General features: G+C 40.3%; 1 protein-coding gene and 1 long non-coding RNA gene across 2 annotated transcripts in view; one reads left to right on the top strand and one right to left on the bottom strand.

The window, feature by feature from the left end:
- The window catches only part of LOC147817258 (uncharacterized), a 236,097-nt gene that overhangs the window by 28,295 nt on the left and 185,016 nt on the right, over positions 1–22,786 (top strand). The gene's annotated exons all lie outside the window — the stretch shown is intronic.
- The window catches only part of basp1 (brain abundant, membrane attached signal protein 1), a 55,460-nt gene continuing 39,617 nt past the window's right edge, over positions 6,944–22,786 (bottom strand). Inside the window, exon 2 of the mRNA XM_023396701.2 lies at positions 6,944–10,533. Within this exon, the coding sequence (XP_023252469.1) occupies positions 9,861–10,517 (657 nt within the window). The 5' untranslated portion in view covers positions 10,518–10,533 and the 3' untranslated portion in view covers positions 6,944–9,860. The remainder of the gene's footprint in view (positions 10,534–22,786) is intronic.

The raw sequence follows: 22,786 nt of genomic DNA, 5'->3' as shown, positions 1-22,786 counted from the left end.
ACGGGGGGGGGGGGGTCGCTAAGTGGATGATTGCTCACCAGAGACCAGGTTCACAACCTGATTTCTGTCTGTGGTTTAGGTAACAAAAGCACTTTGGTTGCGGTTCAGGAAACATGGTGTTTTTTTTGTTAAATATAAATAAACATGTTGTGTCTGAAATCACTGTGAACTTTACAGTATGTTCTGAATGATGAAACTTGAAACAATTTGGGACTGAAGGTCAGTCAATCATGAACTGAAAGTTTTAGTTCTTTTTGAAATCCAGCAGATTTCCCAAAATCCAGCTTGGTGAATCACACGAGAAAATGCAGGACGGTGTCTGATAGGCTCCATAATGTTGGTTTTATTGCCTCTGCCAAGGAAGTTCTGTTTTTGTTTGTTTGTTTGTTTGTCAGAGGATTATACAAAAAGTCCTGAACCATTTTGCACCATTGGAGCCTGGGCCAACTACATTTTGGTGCTGATAGGGTTAAATTGGCAGATCCAGGATTTTTTTTCTTATTCCTTCTTTCACATCTTCATGAATTTCTCAGGAAATTGTAGCTAGCCTCACTAGTTCTCAGCCCTACAACTGTGAATGTTGCTGACTGACTGACTGACTGACTGACTGACTGACTGAGTGGTCATAGTTCCACCATTGGTCAGCCAAATGCCACGTGACCGAATTGGAGTTTCTCCATTGGCCGTTGCTCTTTCGAACTGAATTGGCGCAAACACTTTCTATTAGGGGGCGTTTGCAATCTGCAGTGTTGCCAAGTTAGCGCATTTGAAGCGAACCAAACTGAGGCCACCTCTCCAGGATCACAGAGAGAAGGAGAGAAGCAAACAGAAAAAAGGCTGAAATCGGCTGACACTAGGCTGAATGCACATACTGTAGACTAAACACGGTCCAGACATATAATAGGTTTTGACCTTGTCTCATTAACCTTTATATGTTTAACAGGATTTTACCTCTTCTGTTTGTTCTCATGAGACAGAGACACCTGCTGCATTCATCTCATCTCACTGCCACTAAGTGACACTTCACTTCAGACACTGATAAGACCTCAGTCTGACAGCATTGTACATCTGTAATTACTGCATATCTGACTCTTTTATCTCAGATGTTATCACTGATGGGGTGGGGGTGGGTGGTGGTGGTGGTGGTGTGGTGTGTGTGGAGTGCGAGAGAAAATAGCTGAGAAAAAAGTTTCATTTTTCCTCATTGTTCACCATCAGTCTTCTGCCTCTGTATGAAGCCTGCTGACGTGAGACTCTGCAGACCTGTAGTTAGCAACACAGGGAGCATGTGTGTGTGTGTGTGTGTGTGTGTGTGTGTGTGTGTGTACTAAAGGTCAGAGATCCTGCTTCTGAGCATTTTAATATTTCTGGCAGACAGACAGAGACCTACAGCTCTGCAAGTGCTTTTGAATAAAAAGAAAAATAGAAACGTCACGAAGCATCAAACTGCAGATACAACTGCAGCGGGTCTATCTGGATGCAAGAGGAGAGGAGTGTGTATGTTCTTCATCATGTTCATTTCTTCTTTTTTTTTTCTGCTGGTAAAATTGTCAGTTCATTTCTGTGAGATTGTACTAAATTGCACTTAATTTGAGTATACTATAGTAAATACTCCTCCCTTAGCACTCTTGATTAATTCTCCTTAAGGGAGTGATTTTAGACCTGCTGATATTGTACTTAATGTCTTCACAGCATGTAAGTAGTACAGGCTGACTACTCGAGTGCTGTGTTACTATGTTTTTTAGATGCACTACAGATTTTGAATTAAGTCTAATTAACAGCTGTGTTCATTGATTTTTGCGTCTTTGGGGCAGAGGAACAAGCTGTCGACACAACACTGACATGTCATCACCATTATCACCATTATCAACCAAAACCAGGAGCTAAAAGAGGCTGCAAGGGTTGTGTCTACAATCGACCTCTTTAACATTATACATAACATGTCATTTGTGTCTGTATTACCTACAATCTTTTGGACGGCTATTAATATTAAAGAAATATTTGTTATATGTGTAAATATCTCACCTTGAAAGTAAAGAGAAGTCATATTTCAAGTATGTGTGTCTTTTTTTGAATGAGTTGATGCTTGTTCATGGTTACAGCTTTATATGTATATGTTGTCTGTCCTTTCTGCATTTACTGTTAGATTATATTGTTTAAATTAAATTTTATTTGTATTCACTCACTTCGTCTTTCTTTTCTGCTTTAAATTTGCATTGTTTTTAAATTGGTAATTGTTACTTTTCTCAAATCAAAAGTCCTGTACTCATACCTGGATTATCCTATACTTTCCTCTTCTTCTGTGTTTTATTTGAAGTTTTGATCCATAAGAAGTTATATTCAGGATTTCTTAAATGGATTTTCTGTCTTTGCTGCCTCTTGTGCTCTATGTCTTCAAATCTTATTCTGCTGGGTGATTTTTATATACACATTGATAATACTAATAACTCTCTTAAAAGGGATTTTATATCATGCCTGGACAGTACTGGTTTACAGCAATTCATAAACTTTCCTCCTCACTCCAAGGGTCATATCCCTGATTTAAGAGGCTCTAAGCCTCTCTTCTGATTGGCTGACTGGTTTCTGAGTGATCTAATAAAAATATAGCAGATTTCAGGTAAGCACAAATTCTGCAAGGTTGGATGGTGGGTCCAGGTGGGCGGGGCTTGGGTCATGGCTGAGATCGGTGACTGCTTTGTTGTGACATCACAAAGTTCCAGAAGTCCTGACGGCTGGTTTTAAGTCTCAGCCCACAGAAAAATGCACACCGCCTGTATTCAGAAACTGAGCAATTTGCTACTTTCACATTATTAATATAGAACATAAACCTGCTTTATAATCAAACAACACATGGACATCTATTTATGCTATATGGGACCTTTAAGTAAAATATTCCTCTACTCTCTTTTGACCCCTGCTAATAGCATCATGCTATCATCATAACTTTATCCACATCACGATTCAACCTAACTACTGAGATTCATTCTGGAAGTTAAAACTTAAAAAAACAAACAATCAACCAAAAAAAAAAAAATCACTACTACTTTAATTTGTTTCATGTAACACAACAGGTTTAATCCAGGCTCTTTTACCTGGAGTTTTACATGGTGAAGCCTTGTATTAGGCACACGGTGTGAATCCTACCCAGTTCCTATTTTGACACCATGTGACATCTTATCTATCCTTGTTGTGGCCTGAGTAAAAGCAAGAGGGAAGGTATTACCGGGTGAGAAACAGTGTTTGAACAGGTGTAAATCACAGCGGTGAGATTAAGTCCTTGATTTACTGCCCCTCCCTCGGTGTGAGAGAGGCAGGGGTGGGAGAAAGAGGAAGAGATAAAGACATCAATCACTACCCCGTGGAAGGGCTTCATTCCTCAGTATTTGTCCTCTTTCTGGTGTCCCCATCGATATTTGTCTTTTTTATGTGATAACTGGAGGCGGAGTTATTGCTCATCTTGAGCCCTACGACATCAGAGAGAGTCTGTGGGGTGATTTCTCTCTTATCTGTATGAACCCATTCAACTCCAGGGTGTGTGACCATATACTATATATATATCAACTCAATTTTTTGTTTAAATTTAAAGGTTCTACATTATTTCCCATACAAAATGTAATATATGACATATATGTCACATATACAGGGATATAATATTTTCATTTTCAAGTTCATAAAATATATGAAATACCCAAAGTAAAATTTATATGTGTTAAAAATAATGGTATAAAATGTTGCAAACATTTATGTTAACAATGTATATTTGATTTATATATGCAAGTTTAAAACAACGTCCATATAAAAATTCTATATACTTATATATGCTTTTATAATTAATTTCTCTTTAATTTCAAACATGTCCGTTGTCCCATTCAGGGAAATATCAACATGTATTGACAGGCTTTGGTATGGAACAATATTAATGTAACTTATGTCTACAATATAAGCACATATACATATATATACATATTTCAATGGGCTAGACATATATGTCAATATATGAAATTGTTCCTATTTTTAATAGTTTTTTAAATAATTTTTACATATGTTTTTATTTTATATACATATATTTCATATATGGAAATTCAATTTATATTAAATTTGCTTATGAGATTTTTGATTATTTTTAATGAATCTTTTATTGATCATTTAGTCTATGAAATATTTGTAGAGAACTACTATAAAATGCCCATTACAGGTCGTCAACTTACTTTTTTTGTGAGAGCAGCAAATATTCCCTTTACACTAACACAGAACAGAGGTAAGCAGGAAATCGTCACATCTAAAAAGATGTAATTGAAGAATTTATGATAGTTTTGCAGGGATAATTACTCAAAATCATTTGCTCTAAAAGAAATTTTGTTCAATCTGTTCTGACTGTTTAAGAACTAATGAGTTGGATGTTATGGACCAGCTGATGTCCAGAGGGTAGATGCTGTAGGTGATCAATCAGAGAACATCAGAGAGTATCACTGCTGCTCCGTCTCCTGCAGTCACCAGCTGTGGCTCACCTGCTCAGCTGGTCCATTAGCTGATATCCCTCCATCTTACAGCTGGCTTTCATCTTCTTCTCTCTGTTTGGACCAAGTTGCAACCTCCAAGGCTGATAAATCAAGCCAACGCAGAAGTACCAAAACCTGCAGTTCCTCTAATGACCACTACAGTCGTCCCCATAGACTCCCATGTTAAAATGTCCAACTTTACAGCAAAAAATAAACATGTTCACAGCCTGGTACAAAAAAAGTTTTGGTCTCTTCAGCTAATTTCCTCCTCCATGACAACTGTATGGGGTTTAAGTTACAGTGTCTAGCTGCTAGCTGTCTGCTAGGTGCCACCTCAGCTAATTTGAGTTTGAATGTGACTTTTTGAGGATTTTTCATGCAGATATCAGACAAATAAAATGGCTTGTTGTTGTTGGTTAATTGATTACAACAACAACATTAGGAAGGACATTTTAGTTTTATGGCTAATTACCAGCTATCAGTGTCTGCACTCACCATACCTGGTTTGTTACCTGAATTAACTAGCTAATTTGCCAGCAAATGAATTAGCCTTGGGTTAGCCTTAGAGCCAGACGCCCAGACACGCAGCTGAGCTAACGATGCTCATGGAACGTATGCTTGCCACAGTTATTAAACCATCATGCACCAAAGTCTCAGCTCCTCACACACCCCACCTCTTTGCCCATTTCTGGATTAGCTGGGAGTTAGAAGGCGGAGTCATGTACTGCCAAGATGGTGACTGCATAGCAGCTCAATCTGAGCTTCAAAACTGCTCTTCAGAAACCTATTGGTGATGTCACTGAGGTTACGTCCATCTATATTTACAGTCTATGGTCTTTTTGACACCTTTGCAACAATTATCTCATACATCCGTGTTTTGCTTTATTTTCTCTTTTATTGTCTTGATTAAGTGACCAATCTTTATAAAATATCAGGAAGTGGGTAATAATTTCCTGGGGCTTAAGCTGAAATCTGGAGATGAAATGACAACTTGCTCTTTAATAGTCTTTTAATCAGGTTTTTTTTCCTGCCTGTCCTGTAGTTTACAGTCTGTTTCATCCACAGACCAGCCAGCGGATGGTAGATCAAACACGGCTCTAACCCAAATTTCATTCTTGGCTCCTTAAAGTAATTCTGTCCCAGTATTATTGTCTCTCGCTCCAGAGACGAGGAGGCTGAGTGCTGCTGAAACTGTGCCAGGTGCTTCAAGAATTATAATGTAGTGAATCACTTTGCACAGAGGCTTTCACCCATATAAGAGGAAGAGGTGGATAATACTCACACTCACTTGGTGTCTTTTTTTTTTTGAATGTAATGTATTCAAGTATATGGGACATGAATAAGGATAATAAATAATATCATGACTGTTGTTTATCAGTTGGGGTAAAAAGTAGTTTGGCCTCCTGGATCACCGGTGTAAAAGTATTGCAATGTACAGTATGAATGTCTTTCGATGCTGTTGCCAGAAATGTACAAACGCTGTGGTTATGGATTCCCCTGATACAACCCGACCACGCTGCTGAGAACTTTCTCAACTTTTTAATATCTGTATAATTTTCCTTTTTTTTTTTTTGCCTCATTTCTAATGTGGCTCCAGGGATGACATTACACCACCAGTTTGGTCCAGTCTGAAATATCTCATCAGCTGTTTTGTACAGACGTGGTCGTCTGGTGACTTCATCTGCCACAATCAAACCAAACTTCCTATAATTTGTTCAATAATTTTACTTCATCAGACATCCTCATCAAAATTAATTGTTAGAATTCTGCCATACGCATTTCCAATATCACATAGATATTTTTAATATACGTACATATATACATTTTATTTTATATATGTAATAAACTTCTTATATGTAATATCTTCATAAATCCACAGGATGTATATTTGTGATATAATATATCCCTTTATATGTGACATATTTGGCAACATCACTCATCATATAGGGACATATATGTCATGTGTACACTATGCTAGTGAGCATGGTAAACACTGTACTTGCGTTATATCTCATTTTGAACATATTAGCATGCTGATGTTAGCATTTAGCTCAAAGTGTTGTGCGTAAGTTCAGCCTCACACAGCTCCTATTATGGCTCAGTCTGTTTCTTTACACTAACATATATATTTAACTTTGAATTATAGTTTCTGTACATCGTTCCTTCTTACATGATGCCTAAATGCCGTTTTAAAGTACTTACCATATAAATAAATAAATACTAAATCCTTAATAAAACAGTCAAATCTAACAAATCAGCTTTAAAACACTTCTGTATGTATGCTCCTGTAAGCTCCGTCTCAGGTTGTAAAAAACTCTCAGATTCCCAGAGACAAGGACACAACCTCGGAGTCCCTCAGTGGGAGCTCTGACCCTGAAGTGTTTCAGTCAGCAGTTCAATAATGCTGTGAGTGCATGAGAAAAGAATCGACCTGCACAAAATCCTCAAGTTTCAGTCAATTTCTTACATTTTATTACTGTTGCACCATTTATACAAGTACATATAATTTTGAATGCATCAATTTCCATATCATCTTTTTGTTAGTTTGAATGAACGTGTGGTGTGGAAATAGCAGTGGTGAAAACATGGGATGAAAATATCAACTGTAGTTGCCATGGATGCAGACTGAGAAATCATTTTTTTTATTTTTTTTTCCACTTGACCAAAAAGACAGGACTACAGGTTCACCCAACCACGGACATGCAATTTACTGAGTCAAGAGAGGAAGAAAAAACCAAAACCAAGTGACACACGACGCCCGCCCCCCCCCTCGAGTGTTTGTTTCTGCTACAGTTTGACAAGTGCTGGGAGGGAAACGCTGTGTGTCACCTGGACCAAACTGAAAAGCTGGCAGATGTATGATGGCTGAGATGAGTAAATATATAGACATATACCTACATGTATGCAGATGTGGAAGGTATGAAAGTACATTCACTAAAGCTCTGTAGTTGCTGCTACCTCACTCCACTTTTTAGTGTCAAACTCTTTCAAATTCAGATTGTCCATTCATCACAAGATAAGATCATAAAATATCACTGTTGTTTCCTGTCCTTCAGTCTTCCCTTATTTCCTTTCCTTTCTTGTTTACTTCTTTTTTCCTTCTCTCCTTCCCTCTTTCCTTGTTTCTAAAGATCCCATTCCTTTCTTTCTTTCTTTCTTTCTTTCCTTTTTCTTCCACCGCTGCATATACGTACATATGTCATATATATTCCTGAAAAGCAAACGAAAATGCATTAGGCATGGAAAATGACAAAATCAGAGGCCCTCCCTTTCATGTGCAAGGCTTTTCCATCCCACAATGAGAGCATGGCGTACGTTTGCCACAGAAACATGGACCAAAGTAGATGGGGTGGTGTCCTGTCCTGAGAGGGATCAGGCTGCTAAAAACTTGAGAGTCCCACTGAAACAGACCCGGGTCAAACACCGCCTGCAAATCATCTCGTCTGGGCTGATTCCACCTGCTTAGACACCAAACTGGTGAAGTTCACTCCACAGGACAGCGTCAATAACAAATGTTCTATTAAAATAGTTTGATTAGATTTATCACCTCCTGTAAAAAAAAAAACAAGCTCATAGGTCGTCTGCGCAGCAGGTTATTACAAAACGTAACTATGGGTTAGTTACGTTTTGTCGCTAGGCGACATCTAGTGGTCGTAGTAATAATGAGGGAAAAGTGTGATGATCTTTCAGAGATAAAGGAAGTTGAGGAAGAACTTATTTCAACCCAAATCACAATCTTTTCCCTAAACCGAACCAAACCATGACCGTTATTATAGTAACCGTGGCGATGAAGGTAGGTGCAACGCTCTCAAGTACAAGTCTGTGTGTTTATTATTGTAACCATGACAACCAAGGTCCGGTACGCTTGCCGCCGTAGGGGCGCTATTTCAGGAGACACTCCTATGGGTCGTATCAGAGGGATGAAAAAACGACCTGTGTGGTTGTTCAGGTTGGAGGAGTTGTTGCTCAAAACATATAGAAAAAGGTTGCAGAATTTTTCTATATATGAGCATATGATGCGTAAACTCATCTGGAAACAAAAAAATCTCCAAATCATTCTGATAATTTCATTATTTCAAATTTCTATTAATTATTACTATTTCTCAAATTCAATTCCACATTGGCATTTTGGGGCTGATTTAAATATATAAATATATGTTGCTGTTAATCCTTGATTTAAATCGAATGCAGGACGTAAGTACATCTTTTCTTGTGTTTTTTTGTTGAAGGAGTAAACGTCACCTTTTTGGTCTTCTAAGCAAGCTCAAACTATCTCTGTGTCATGACTGCGAAGCCCGTTTCACCCAGGTCAGCGATGATGTCTTTCAAAAACAAATCGTATCATCTGTGAGAATTTTTCTTCAGATTTGGAAGTTAGGATCAGAGATTTCTGTCTTTCTAAGAACATCGTGGACGTCTTTTCAGCGCGGCTTTGCAGATTTTTATAAGCATATTACAAATGTTAAAAAACCACTTAGTTCACTTATAATATACCTAAGGGTTTCAGTACAAAATCTAGAACCTTATCTGAAAAATTCCTATGACTGTTTTATGTCTAAGAATGTGTTTCACTCTGCAAAGCCCGCCTCCAGAATGTCCTAGAAAGCCTGAACATCCTCAGTCCTCACGATAAACTTAACCTCCTCCTTTTGTAGAGTGGTGTTTAACCCCAAGAGGAAAATGGGCGGCAACACAACCCAACAACACCGAAAAAGCCGGGGGTGGGGGAAGATGGGTTAAAAAAGAAAAAGGACACTACCACAACTCCACGGCACCAGAAAGCTAGAGGTACCAGGCCAAAGCCGACAACACGACACTCTGAGGAGGAGGATGAGTGGAGGGGGGGGGGCTGAGGGGTGGATGGGTTCAGTGGAGGTCCAGCTGGTAAAAGTGATTTGTTAAACCCTCCACCTCCTTCCCTCAGAACCATTTCCCCAAATTTAGATCTAGTGACATCCACAGAGAAGAGGGGTGCAGGTGAGTGTATGAGTGCGGGCCCTCTGTGGGCCCAGATGGGAGTCAGGTTTAACCTCATGACCATATGAGGGAGAGGGATGATGGGTGTAGAATGGTGAAGCGAATGGCCGACACAGACTCGTATCAAAGTTCAAATACTACAGCAGAAAAAAATAGAATAAAACATAACAATAATAATAGCAATAATCATCTGCAGCGGTGGGAAACTTCTCCAGGTGGTTGCTCCAGTCCTCCTCATTCAACAAATCATCATCATTACAATTATTATTATTATTGTTATTATCATAATATGGGTGGGCTAGTTAATTTCATTTTCATTTTTTTATCTTCTTCGTCGTTGAATTAGGTACTTTATTTTTTTCATTTCCGAAAAGAAGCTGTCCATTAATCTTGAACTGCTACGGTTTGATCCTTGCTTGGTGCCTCTGTGGCGTTCGCCTCCTTGGCGGGAGGTTCGGCGGCTGGTGTTGAACTAGGTGCAGCAGCGGCCTCCTTTGCTGGTGCTGGAGCCGCCGCCGCCGCTGCCTCTGTGGGCTTGGGGTCAGGGGAGGCAGCAGGGGCCGCCTCTGCTTTGGCTGCTGGTGCCGCGGGGGCCTCAGTCTTTTTGGCGTCGGCCTCATCTTTGCTCTCGGCCGCCGGGGCGGGCGCCGCGGCCTTGGCCTCGGGTTCCTTGGCGGCAGGGGCGGACTCTTTGGCCGGGGCGGGGGCAGCTGGTTTCTCCTCGGCCTTGGCGGGCTCTGCGCTCTTGGGCGCCTCCGTTTTCGGCTCAGCGTTGGCGGCAGGTTTCTCGGGCTCCTTTGCGGCGGGAGCTGCATTCTTCTCCTCCTCCTTGGGCGCTGCGGCGTCTGCCGCCGGCGCCTCCTTGGCCGCTGTGTCGTTCGCTACCTCCTTAGCATCAGTGGCAGCCTGGGCCTCATCTTTGTTGTCCTTCGGTGCTTCGCTCTCCTCAGCAGAGGCCCCCTCTGCTTTGGCATCCTTGTCTTTGGCCTTCTCATCGTTTACATTGTATCCCTTCTTCTTTTTGCTGAGCTTGCCTCCCATTTTGGATCTCTGGCTTCTGAAACCGAAGGGGAAAAATAATTCAAGTTTAGTATTAGACAATTCCGAATGAATACGTCCATTAAGAAGAATGTGCAACTGGAAGCAAGCGCATCCTACAAAAGAAACCTTACAGCAGTAAATGAAAGCGACAGACTAAGCGATGCTCTTCTTCAGAGGATGACTTCTGATGAAGAGCAGTCGCTCTTTGTGGTAAGAATTAATCATGTTTTGCATCAGCAGCTTCTCAGTGTGCAAAATCTGACGTGTTCACATGAGCGTTCATAAGAGAACAGCCTGCACAGAAATTATATGTAGTCATGCATTTATGGAGAAAAAAAAAAAAAACATCTCTTGTGTTGCATATTTGATGAGTGCTCTCAACCTGAACCACACTCTCCTCAGAGAGCCTCGCAGCGTGATCTTTCTCTCTGTCGGATCAGGCGGAGCTTATTCAGACATGAGGAGAGGAAACAGTGATGCGAGTTTAAATGTTGTGGAGAGAGAAGGTGAATAAAAACATCCCTGGAATACAGAGACTCTCAGCGCAGCTCATCTCTCACCTCTCTGATCAAGTGTTTCTAATTAGGAAGGCAAAAAATAAAAAATAAAAAACGTGCCTCCACTGCTGAAATGCCAAGAGCAAAAGGAAATTAAAATATGTGTTAGTGAGACAACACTCCTATCAAATAGCCTTTTAAGTTCCTCAGAGGTCTGCTGAAGTCGGCTAATTGAATTCACACCTCACAGAAAATGGTACTAATAGATTTTAATAGTTTTTACATGCTACTTATGTAGTGAAGGAGACATGGAAACTAATATCTGGTGTTCAGCTAGGGCTGGGCAATTAATCTCTCACCGACTTCATCTTGCTCATATCGGTTAATACTTTCACCATTGCTGCGTTCGTGAACTGTCCCCTTAAAAAAAAAAAAACGACCTTGTTTTCAGTCGAGTGGCCCCGCCCTGTCCAGCTAATAACAGTCCACGTTCGTTCAAAGTGAAGCTGGGCTTGTGGGCGACACAAGCACAAACACTGAGCCCAGAGGCGCAGATTGTGAACAGGCAAGGCAGGGCCTCAGGCTGTTGGGGGGGGGGGGGCCTGAGGGCTGACAAACTTTACTCCACTGATTTTTCTTAAAGGTCCATATTTTCCTCTTCTCCTGTGTTTGAAGAAGAGAGGAGGCTCTAAGCTTCTCTTCTGATTGGCTGGCTGTTTTCTCAGTGATCCAATAAAAATATAGCAGATTTCAGGTAAAAACATGCAGAGGCTGAATGGTGGGTCCAGGTAGATGGGGCTTGGGGCATGGCTGAGAGCGATGACTGTTTTGTTGTGACATCACAAAGTTCCAGAAGTCCTGACGGCTCAGTTTCTGAATACAGGCTGTGTGCATTTCTCTGTGGACTGAGGCTTTGATACTTTCACAGTATTAATATAGAACCTAGACCTGATCTATAATCAAACAATTATATTATATTATTATAATTATAATTATAAATATTATATATTATATAATAAAAAACTGGAAAAGTGTAAATATGAGACCTTTAAAACAAACTTAAGAGTGTTTACTGATGTTTTGGTTTTGAGGTACCTGTTCTGCCCCCTACTGCTGCACAATGGTGGCGCTTTAATAGAATTTAAATATCTGACATTTAAATTCAAATCAAAATTAAACATCTGTTTCCAGAATCAGTGTGTCAAAAGAAGAGCAAAAGTATCTGCATGGATTATTATTAATAAACTAACTCCACATGAGTTGGCTGAAATGTACTTTTATAGAAACAAAAAGATTGAGTGCATCATGTAAAGCGGTGTATCAAAGAATCATTTTCTCTGAATTGGATCTCTGTATTTCTGTGCTTTAAGAAATCATTTAATGATATATTGTTCATGACTGTAGGTCGTCAGTCACTAAGCAGGTAGATAGCACTGTGTGCAGTCAGGCTACACACACACACACACACACACACACACACACTTGCGGATTCTTGGCTCGCTCCTTCAGCTGAAGCTTTTTTTTCATGGATATCACCATCTGTCTACTCAATGGGGGAGAGGACTTCAATACCACAACAAATCAGGCTTATTAGGAGCAAAGACTCAAGAACGGTACAATTTGTTGTTTGAAATGTGAAGTCTGTATGTTGATGCTTCAAACTGCCAAAAACTATTTGGCAGTTTGTTCTGCTCACGAGGAAAAGACGTGCTGTGTATATTTAAAATTCTGTGGTCTGGAAATAAAAACCAGAAAACTAAAATCTAAGATCTATTCCCAGCTGTTGCAATAGTTTGAAAAGTAAATACTTCAACTCTTTATGAACTGTCAATGAAAAAGCCTCTTAGTTTAATGATTAGAAAGCCCTCACATACTGCTGCCAAAACACAAGCTTCATTATTGCTTTTATACCACAAAATATGTTTGATCCACTCTTGCATCCGAAGCTGCATCTAAGCACTCAAACAAACAATCATGGGGTATATAGTAAACGTCTTTCATTTATGTAACTATGCGCAGCGATCCATGGGAAAATAGCAAAAATATTAAAACATGCACATAAAAAGTTAAAAATCCTATAATCCTTCAAAAAATTGATGGCAAAAATGAAAATGTAATGACGTTCATACCAAATTTACACAAGTCCACAAATCGGGTGAACCAAATTAGCTGTGCTGACTTGAACTTAGATGTAAACAAGTCACTCTTGTAACATTTAAAAAACCTTGTTCAGCTACAACTTGTCCCAAACGCAGCTGCTCGAGTTTTAACAAAAACAAAGAAATGAACACATGAACGCATCGCACCCATCCATTCATCAGTCTCTGCACAGGCCGCCTGTCTGCAGCTCAGATTCTAGATTACTGGGTAATATTAATACTGATAGCAGGTTTGACAAAAGTTATTATAATGGTCTAAAACAGAATCAAATGAATGACAATTGTGTAAAATAAAAAAAAAAATCAACGTATGAAAGAAAAATGTTTTGAAATGCAAAGATTTCGATGGACTAACTTGTACTAAATAACCACTAACTCTAATAACTACTTCATTCATGTAGTTGATGCCAAAATCACCTGTAAATGTGAATCTGTTCCTCCCAAACCAACCAGACCACTGAGAGACTCTGCTGGCTACTCACAGATTCTCCCTGTGAATGGGACGGAGCCGGCGGTGAATCCACTCAAAATGCTAATCACCTCGTCACCGCTGACTGAATTACTCCACTATTCATGCAAAACACCCCCCCCCCCCTGCACTTCCAAGCAGTCGGTATCTGCCGGGGTCGCCGTCCCTGCCGCAGCTTTATACGAGCCACAATGGAGGTCTCTCTGCTACATCACATCATTTGACTCCCGGCTTGTGCTGCCAGTACAATGACTCACAATCATCTGGGCAGACAATGGCTTCTTTTCAACCAAAGGCACGCTTTCTTGCTGCTGGGCGTGTGGTTTTAGTGTTTGAAGAGCTGGGGGCAGGGCCGAGACAACCTGGGGGAAATGCTCTGGGTTGGCACAAAAGGCTTAATTTAACCTGCAAACTGCAGCCAGGGGAAGCACAAAGGAAGTCGGCTATGAACTTCCAGCATCACCTCATTTATTGCTTTCACATCGGCGGCAGCATCATGGTGAATTCCTGGATCACACAGCTTGGAAAACTGAAAGCTACAATCCAAAGACGCTCTTCCTTCATTCTCTTCACTTCATTTTTCAATTAATGAAGCTTAAATGGATTTCTTGACTTTTCAAATAAGGATTTGGAATCAAGTGTCTCAATCCATTTAGACACACTTTCATTGTTAACGGCTGTAAAAAGTTAATCTGCTAACAGTGGAAATCCCTGATCTCAATCACTGTGAAATCACTTCTTGTTCCCTGACCACAGCTGATCTCTGTTTCCAAATCTCATGAACTTCTCTTGAGAAGATCTGGACAGACTTAGATGTAAAGTCATAGCAGGTGAAATTCTAACCCACTTTACAGGCTAAATCTGTCTAAATTAAACCTTTTGGCTGATTATTCTTATTTCCCAGCTCTGCAAAGGAACCTCCGCTGCACCCATTTTCAGGGTTACATTCAATACTTTAAACACTTCTTTCGGTGAAGATTAATTATTTTTTAGAAAGATGACAAATGACAAAACTAAAAAATATCGCATATGGTGGAAACTATCGTGATATTCAATACTATCAAATATCGGCCCAAGTGTCTAAAGGGTCTGTCTAACAGCTAAGGAAAAACTTTTCCCTATCGGCCCTGAAATAAGTTTAACTTGTATCTTTGCTGCAGTGATGTCCAGGTGTTTCCAGGTGTTGGGGGTTACAGGTGCAGTGGACACTTCTGTCTGACTGAGGAGCTGAAGTAGAGTTGAAGACACCGCTGAGACTCCTTCAAGGACCTGCACTCACACTGTTCTTAAATCTTTACAGACCTCAGTGAAAACTGAAAGCATCTTTCTAAGGTCCAGTTATTTTCCCTGAGAGTGCACACACGCATGATTAACACCACCTGCACTTTTTTTCTCCTGTTCCTGTTTTTTCTCTCACTGTGTTCAGCAGTTGCCTCCCTCAGGCCTGCAGGCTGCTGAGTTCACAAAACACATGATTGATCACTCAGCGGCGGCGTTGAGTAAAGAGTATTTAAACAACATTATTAATCTGCGATCAAATCCGTGTCCGCCCAGCCGAGAGGTGGCGAAGCCATTTCAGATGAGTAAAAACTCCCTGAAGGAGCAGATGGCTGAGTTTTCCTCAGAAATGTTTTCTTCTCAAACTCTCACTCTTCCCCGCGACTCATCTCTCACACCTACATGCCGACGCCACTGCTCAGCCCCTGTCTCTTATACACATCTATAATCCCTCCATCATTGCTCCAGCCTCGCCTCCTCTCCTCGTCTATGCTCTTATCTGTTTCACCTGCAGTGTTTTCTGTCCTGAGAATGTCATTTCAATCCTCCAGATTTCTTCCCCTCCCTCCTCTGCAGCTACTTATATTTTCTTTGGCACATCTAATTTAGTCAACTCCTCCTGGGATTGTTTTTCTCTTTCTGTTTGTGCACATTCACTAGCCTCTTTCCTCTCGCTGCATCCCCTTCTTCCTTTATAATTACACAATTAGCAGTTAGCAGTTAATGCTGCTATATTTGTAGATTTTTCATGAGGTTAAAGCTGCACCAATCAATGTTTTTAGAATGCCAAACTTTATGTTCCTAATGAGCCCAAAGGTTACTATGACCCATAGTTACATTTTGTTGCTAGGTGACATCTAGTGGTCGTAGTAATTATGACAGGAGCTAAGGGCAAAGTGAAGTGACGTAGCATAAAGAGAGAAAGTCCAGGTTGTGGTGTTCGATTCCCATGTGAAAGCAGGAGTTTATCTTGTTTCCACGACATTGTTATTACTGTAACCATGGCAACAAAAATTGTCTAATGTTGAGGAAGTACTTGTTATAACCCCCATCTTTTCCAAAATGTAACCAAGCCATGACTGTTATTATAGTAACCATGGTGATGAAGGTAGGTATACTGCTGTCTGAACAGTCTGCAAGTGTATTGTAACCATGACAACGAAGGCCCGGTACGCTTTTTCAGGAGACACTCCTATGGGTCATATCAGAGGGTCGAAAAACGACCTGTATGGCTGTTCAGGTTGGAGGAGTTGTTGGATCACGTCCATATTGTTGTGCTGCCCTCAAGTGGCCAAACTAATAATAATAATAATAATAATAATAATAATAATAATAATAATAATAATTTTCCTCGAAGCTAAAACACAAAAGTCCTGGATGATTGTACTTTGCCAGTATTAAAAGGTTAGGAAATATGTTTTAAATTAATTCCTCAAACATTTCTTTCAACAAGTTGTGGCATAACTAAGTCATGATCAGTAACCATGACACCCACTGGCTGGTGTTATGGTAAAATGGTAAACTGGTATTAGCTGCCATCAGCTGCACGGCCGTCTATGGGTAAAATGAATAGACTTTCACTATATGTTTAATAACATTTTTCACTCATTTACTGTTATCGGGATCTGATAAGTAAATAAATTAAATCCTCACTGCACAGATACTTGATTGTCTTTATAAATATTTGATCTCTGCTTCCTCGCAGCATACTTTTGTGGGTCACATTGTAATCCCTCTCTCCTGTCCCTCTGGTCGGACAGATGGAGGTCTCCAGGAGGTCCAGGGGTCTCAGTAAATCCCCCGGCCTTGGAGCAGTGGCAAGCTCAGCCTGGCTGGTCCTGTGTTCTTCCTGCCATCCAAGATGACACGTTAAAGGTTAAAGCTGTCACTGTCCGACTCCCCGTCCCGCTCGGACACAGTCATTTGCGTCTCCACGTCCATTGGAAAATTGACATGACAGCAGCGAGCAGGAGAAGCGGCTGGAGCTCTGACAAAGGTTTGGTTTGAAATCAACAGATGAGGAAGCTTTTTATATTTTGTTTTTACTCTTACATGCGCATGAAATAAATGAAAACACTTTCCAAACAGCTCTTTTTCTTGGACTTTACCATTTCTACCACTGCACATTCACCAGCTTCTGTTCTATATAAGACTTGTGTTTTTTTATGTTTGTTTTTTTTTTGTATGTATTGATGTTTGTGTCCAACATTTTGTCATAAACATGAAGGTACAAAAAGGAACATTTATCAGCTCTGGTCTTCATCAGCTGACATTTGGTGTACATAATTTCAGGAACAAATCTTATCGTCCTGAGAGTCTGAATATGATTCGTTCGTAATCTGCTTTGCCGGACATTAGCTTGATCCACTGCAGATGACGAGGATGTAACCTTCATCCATTATCTGTGGATCTTTGATAAGCAGGGAACATAAATTTCCTTCCCCAACATTGTTTCTGTTCACCACCTGCACCATAATTGAACTGGAACTGATGGTACAGTTTCTTTTCTTATTCTCTTTCACCACGTTTTTAGGCTTCAGACTAACCTGTTGGGGTGACAGTGGCCTTCGAGAGCATTATGGTGCCAGAAACTGTTGTGAGACATCATATGTGATACTGCCTTAGAAATAAAAACACAACTGCATCATTTAGCTCAAGACAAGGTTTGATTTTTCTTATAAAACTGACATTGTGGATATACGTGGTTTTCACAGGACACTGACTGAGATAGCACCCCACTGTGACTGCAGCCTGGGACTAAAAACAACGCAGTTTCACATCCGGTGTCACACTGACCTCCATTTTAAAACAGCTCTGCCTTATCAGATAGTTAGTGAACTGATCTACAGCCACAACAAGCTGCTTCAGCTGCTGCAGCTGCTGCAGCTCTCAGTCTCATTCTGGCTCCAGTGGATTTAGACTCTATCAGTGCTCAGTTGCTCAGATCTTCACTTCACCTCCATCAGAGCATCCGTCAGATTAGTAACACAACTACAAAGCTTCACAATGATGTGTTTTTATGTCTGTTTTTTAGCCTGCTGAACAAAATACAGATGTGTATAATACACACTCAGTACAGAGAATATTCTGGGTTTTATCTGTATTCTAATCACACATTGCTGAAATCTGTAAACCTGTGACAACCTATTTCCCCCATGTCTAATCTCTTTAATTAACAACCATGAGCTAATGTTATTATCCTGCAAATCCTGTCACACCAAAGCTAATTTCGAGCTTATTAGTCCTTAAATGAAATCATGGCCACTCCTGTCAAATTAATTAAGTAATAGGGAAAAGTGACTGAGTTCCTGTTGTTTGAGCTTCTTGACTTGATCAAGGCAGCAAACCGTTTGTTTGAAATTTGCTCCTAAATGGTTGCGATATGCTTTTAACACTAATACGTTTTCATTTTAAACATGTTTTAGCTCTGTATCAGAAATAATCTCTTTCCATGCTAACACACCTGAAAACAAATGTCACATGTCCATTATCGTACACAAGGGCATGCACATGCTGGTGTAAACAGGAAGCAGATTGTCTGCTCTGCATTTGGTTGCTATAGTTACAGAAAATACAACTAACAAGGAACAGCAAAGGCGAATAATAAGACCAGAGACTTGTGACTTTCATAAAATGCAGAATTTCACAGCTGCAAGTTCAGCGATGCTTGTAATTCGCTTGTAATTGTAATTTGTCCGGGGGTCACATGACAGGAGAATGCTGAATCAGGGTTAGGTGTTTTAAAGCTAAAATGTATTAGTGTGGGTGTAGCCTCAGTTTTGAATCTTGTGCTGAGCCAGATTCAAGTTGTGGTTAGCCTAGCTTAGCATAGACTGGAAAGTTAAAGTAGAAAGTCAAGAAATACATACACCTACCAACACCGCTAAAGCGAACTCATGAACATGTTATGTCCAGCTTGCTGAAGCTGTGCACAAACAGATGTAAAAATGACACTAAGGTCAAGGTTGTGTGCTGGAACTATTTCTCGATGAACACCAGTTTATCCATCCGCCTAGCATTTCTTGGCAGCATCTCAGCTCAGATGTGATCACCAAGGTTTTATTTTGTTGATTCGACCAAACCTGGCAACCTCACTGTGACAACAAGACTTCAGGAAGCAGCACAGTCACTGCGCCAAACGCCAAGAAATTATTCCAGCATGAAACATACTGATCTGTCATTTTCTAAAGTGAGTCGTAAAACAGCTAAATAAATAAATATAATAATAATATATAAGAGCGGTGAGGTGTGAAGGAACACAGCGAAGTGGGCGAGTAGTTCAGGTGAAGTATCTGGCCTGTGTGCTCCCAACATGAGTGTGACACTATAATTCATAACACAGGCCTGAGCACTTCCTCCCGCTGCCTCTCAGCTGGCTGATTTACGACGAGTCTGTTTCACCAAACTGCAGCAGGCGAGTGCAGGGAAACTGGAGCAGAAAATCTGTCCCAATCACACACACACACACACACACACACACACATACACACACACACACACACACACATATACAAGAAACCGTCCACACCAGCTCTCTGCACTGAGTTGGAAGAACCAGGGTGGAGCAGAGGATGCTGGGAGTTGGGAGCTCACAGTCAGAGAGGGTCGATTTGAGATATTCAAGTAGCTGAAGTGACAGATTCAGGAGTCCAGGAGGCGAGATTTTCACATTGTGCTGGTCTGATGTTCCCACAGTAGTTTGCTATTTTAAAACTTTGGCAAGAATTACGACATCAGAGCCAAAGATGATGCAAAAGTATTTTCTCCCACCGTTCCCACCACATATTCGACACTTTCATTTTAGAGCTGCTGGTGAAATTCATGATACAGTAGCAGGCACAAAGATAGCACTGCTATTTCTGTCCAAAAGTAAACAGTCTACAGCAGCTTCCAGCTGTGTGAGGCTAATTTCATCGATGTATTACTCAGGATCAACAGGCAGGGAACTTGAAGTTTGCATTTTTTACCCTCAAATGTAAGACTACACTTCCCATGAAGCCTTTCTGCACTGCCTTTCCACTCCACAGGTTTTAAGGACCAAAAGGAGGATATGATGTATTATCAACCAATTTTAATCAGGTAAAATGATGTAAAGTTAAAACTGGAAAACAGAAGTGGGTTTCGTCAAACTTGACTTAACTAACTAAACTTGAATACAATATTTCTGCAGTCTGCAACCATGCTAACAGCTCTGTGAGGCTTTACTTAGCCACAATGTTGCTTTGAGCTAAATGCTAACGTCTGCATCGTAGCTGAGGCTGAAGGGAAACTAACTAGTTTGCAGGTAATTGGACATAAAGAAAAACTGGAACTGACCTGATGATGGCGCTATAGGGATAGTGAATCTGTACCAGAATGTATGGCAATCCACCCAATGATTGATCAGATATTTTACTGTGAACCAAAACTGCTAGTCTAACTGATCAAATTGAAAGAACGGCTGCAAAGTTCTTACATAAAATCTTCAGTTTCACATTTAAATTGTAATTTATTTTGCTTATAATTTGGCATTCTAGTGTGTTTTCACCACAGAGTATTATTTTTGAGTCAGTATTTATTTCATTAAGCTCTATTTTCAATAGCAAATCTGGAAGGTTGCTATGGAGATTATACTGAAGCAGGAAGTGATCTTAATGAAGTCATCACTTTGTTCTGGAGAGCAGTCTAATTACCCAGAGAACACACAGACTGCCCACTGCTTATTTTGGCCTCAGGCTGAACACACACACACACACACACACACACACACACACACACACACACAGAAACACACACACACAATCACGTGCACTGAAACAGGCACTACACAGGCATGAATAAACACACACATTCATTTGGTGTTTAGAGGATCAATCCTCAAATTGACAGAGCTTGAGAAAACTCAAGGGATGGAAATGGTTATTGATTGGCCCGGTGCGACCACAGAGAGCCGCTGTGTGTTCAGCTGCTGCTTACGAGTCCGAGGACACGCTCAGCGGAGATGAAAGCCAGCCAGGCGCTTTGAGACGTTTTTTTTTTTTTTTTTTTTACTCAGACGTTTATTACTGAATGCAAAATCGCTCCAGTGGTTTGTTGGCTGCAAGGAAGCCAACAGCACACAAAACAAAACAGGGAAGTGAAACGGATTACGTCCACCTCTGTGGATTTGGTGGCATTTCAGTCTGCAAAATCCTCCTCTCCTTGGACACTCACATGACCTCCATGTCTGCAAAGCCGACACAAGTTTGTCTGAATGGATAGTAACACACCACTGGAATGGACACGAAAGTTCATTTATAACCTCGGAAACTGTAGATTGAGAAGAAAAAGAAACTGCATTTTAAGGAATAAAAGAAGAGTTTTTGAATTTTTTGTCTGAATACCTTGAGCATGTGTCAGTTTTGAGGTCATAAAGAAAGCGAATAAACCATCAGATCCTCTAAAAATCTTTTCTTCCTGTTGAAGTCATAAAATGAAGCTCTCAGTTCTTCGCCTGCCAACCTGTGATACTTGTGTCACTCCTGTCCTGATTTATTGTGTAACCGAGCGAAGCCTCTGGCCTTGTTTCGCTTGTAAAACGCTGAAAAGATTTTGTTGTCGTCTGACACATCCAGGTCAGCCTCTCAGGCTCTGTTAAGTGATGGAACAGGTGCTATCAAAGCAAAATACTCGCAACTCCCTCGGTTACAAACATTTATCAGTCAATGGCAGCTGATGGAACTGGAGCCGCGCCACTTAGATCTCTACAGGAAGATTTCCACATTGTATGAAAGGTTTTAAAAAGTACATAATAAATAATGAGAATGTTATTCAGTTATTATTATAAAGGTTTTCAGAGGAGAGATTTCGTGACCTGTGATCATCTTAATGTATAAATTCACTCTGACGGAAACAAAAATATATACAAAGCTCAACATTTCATCATTTGCTAGCACGAAACAAGATAATAGCATCCATTTATACAGCCACACAGAAAAAGAGACTAAATCTAATTTCTTTTTTTTTTTTTTTTTTATAAATGATCCAAATCACAGATTTTCCATAAGATTTCTGTGTCCATGGACTTTAAACCACAAATGTAAAAGTAAATATAAGGACATTAACATTTAACAGTAAGTGAATCATCAGTTAATTTTAATTTAAAGCTAAAAATTTCGATTTGAAACATATTATAATGTCAAGATTTGACCTTCCAAGCCTTAATTTTTTTTTTTTTTGGCTTTTGTTGTCATCTCTTGCAGTAACACAACTTGTCTTGACCCCTGGTGCTGCAAAATGAGGCCAACACTGAAGGTTCTTAAAGCTGCAGTTCCTCTAATGGCCACTAGAGTCTGGCTCCAACAGTGAGTCAATCCCCATAGACTCCAATGTTAAAATGTCCAACTTTACAGCAGAAATGAACATGTTTACAGACTGGTAGAAAACAGTTTTGGTCTCTAGAGCTAATTTTCCTCCTTCATGACAGCTGTTTATATAACTCACCTGTTTACATTTTATTAAGGCTTGTGGAAAATTGAGGGCGTGGCCTCTTTGAGTGACAGGTGGATGAGCGTATGCTTGCCACAAACCAGCATGCACCGAAGTCTCAGCTCCACACATGCCCCACCTTTTTTTGGATTAGCTGGGAGTTAGTGGCATTGTACAGCATGTTTTAAAAATGCAAAAAAGTCCTGAACACATAACAAAACATCAGTTTTTAGATTTATGACTCACACACAGATGACAAACAATAAGCTAAAGCCTAATGAGCATAAAAGAGTTGATTATCAAGGTATCAAATATCACTTGCACTTGAAAAGACGAGCGCACCTGACCACTTCTCTTAGTTTACACACAAAGACAGTGGATCCTGTTTTCTGTGGTTAATGTGAGCGATTGGATTTGTCA

Source organism: Seriola lalandi, unplaced genomic scaffold (assembly GCF_002814215.2).
Source record: "Seriola lalandi dorsalis isolate HSWRI2012SDOR001 ecotype SW California unplaced genomic scaffold, Sedor1 jcf7180002054982, whole genome shotgun sequence".
Lineage (NCBI taxonomy): Eukaryota > Metazoa > Chordata > Actinopteri > Carangiformes > Carangidae > Seriola > Seriola lalandi.
The sequence above is the reverse complement of the archived record's forward strand: the minus strand, read 5'-3'. Positions and strand labels throughout refer to the sequence as shown.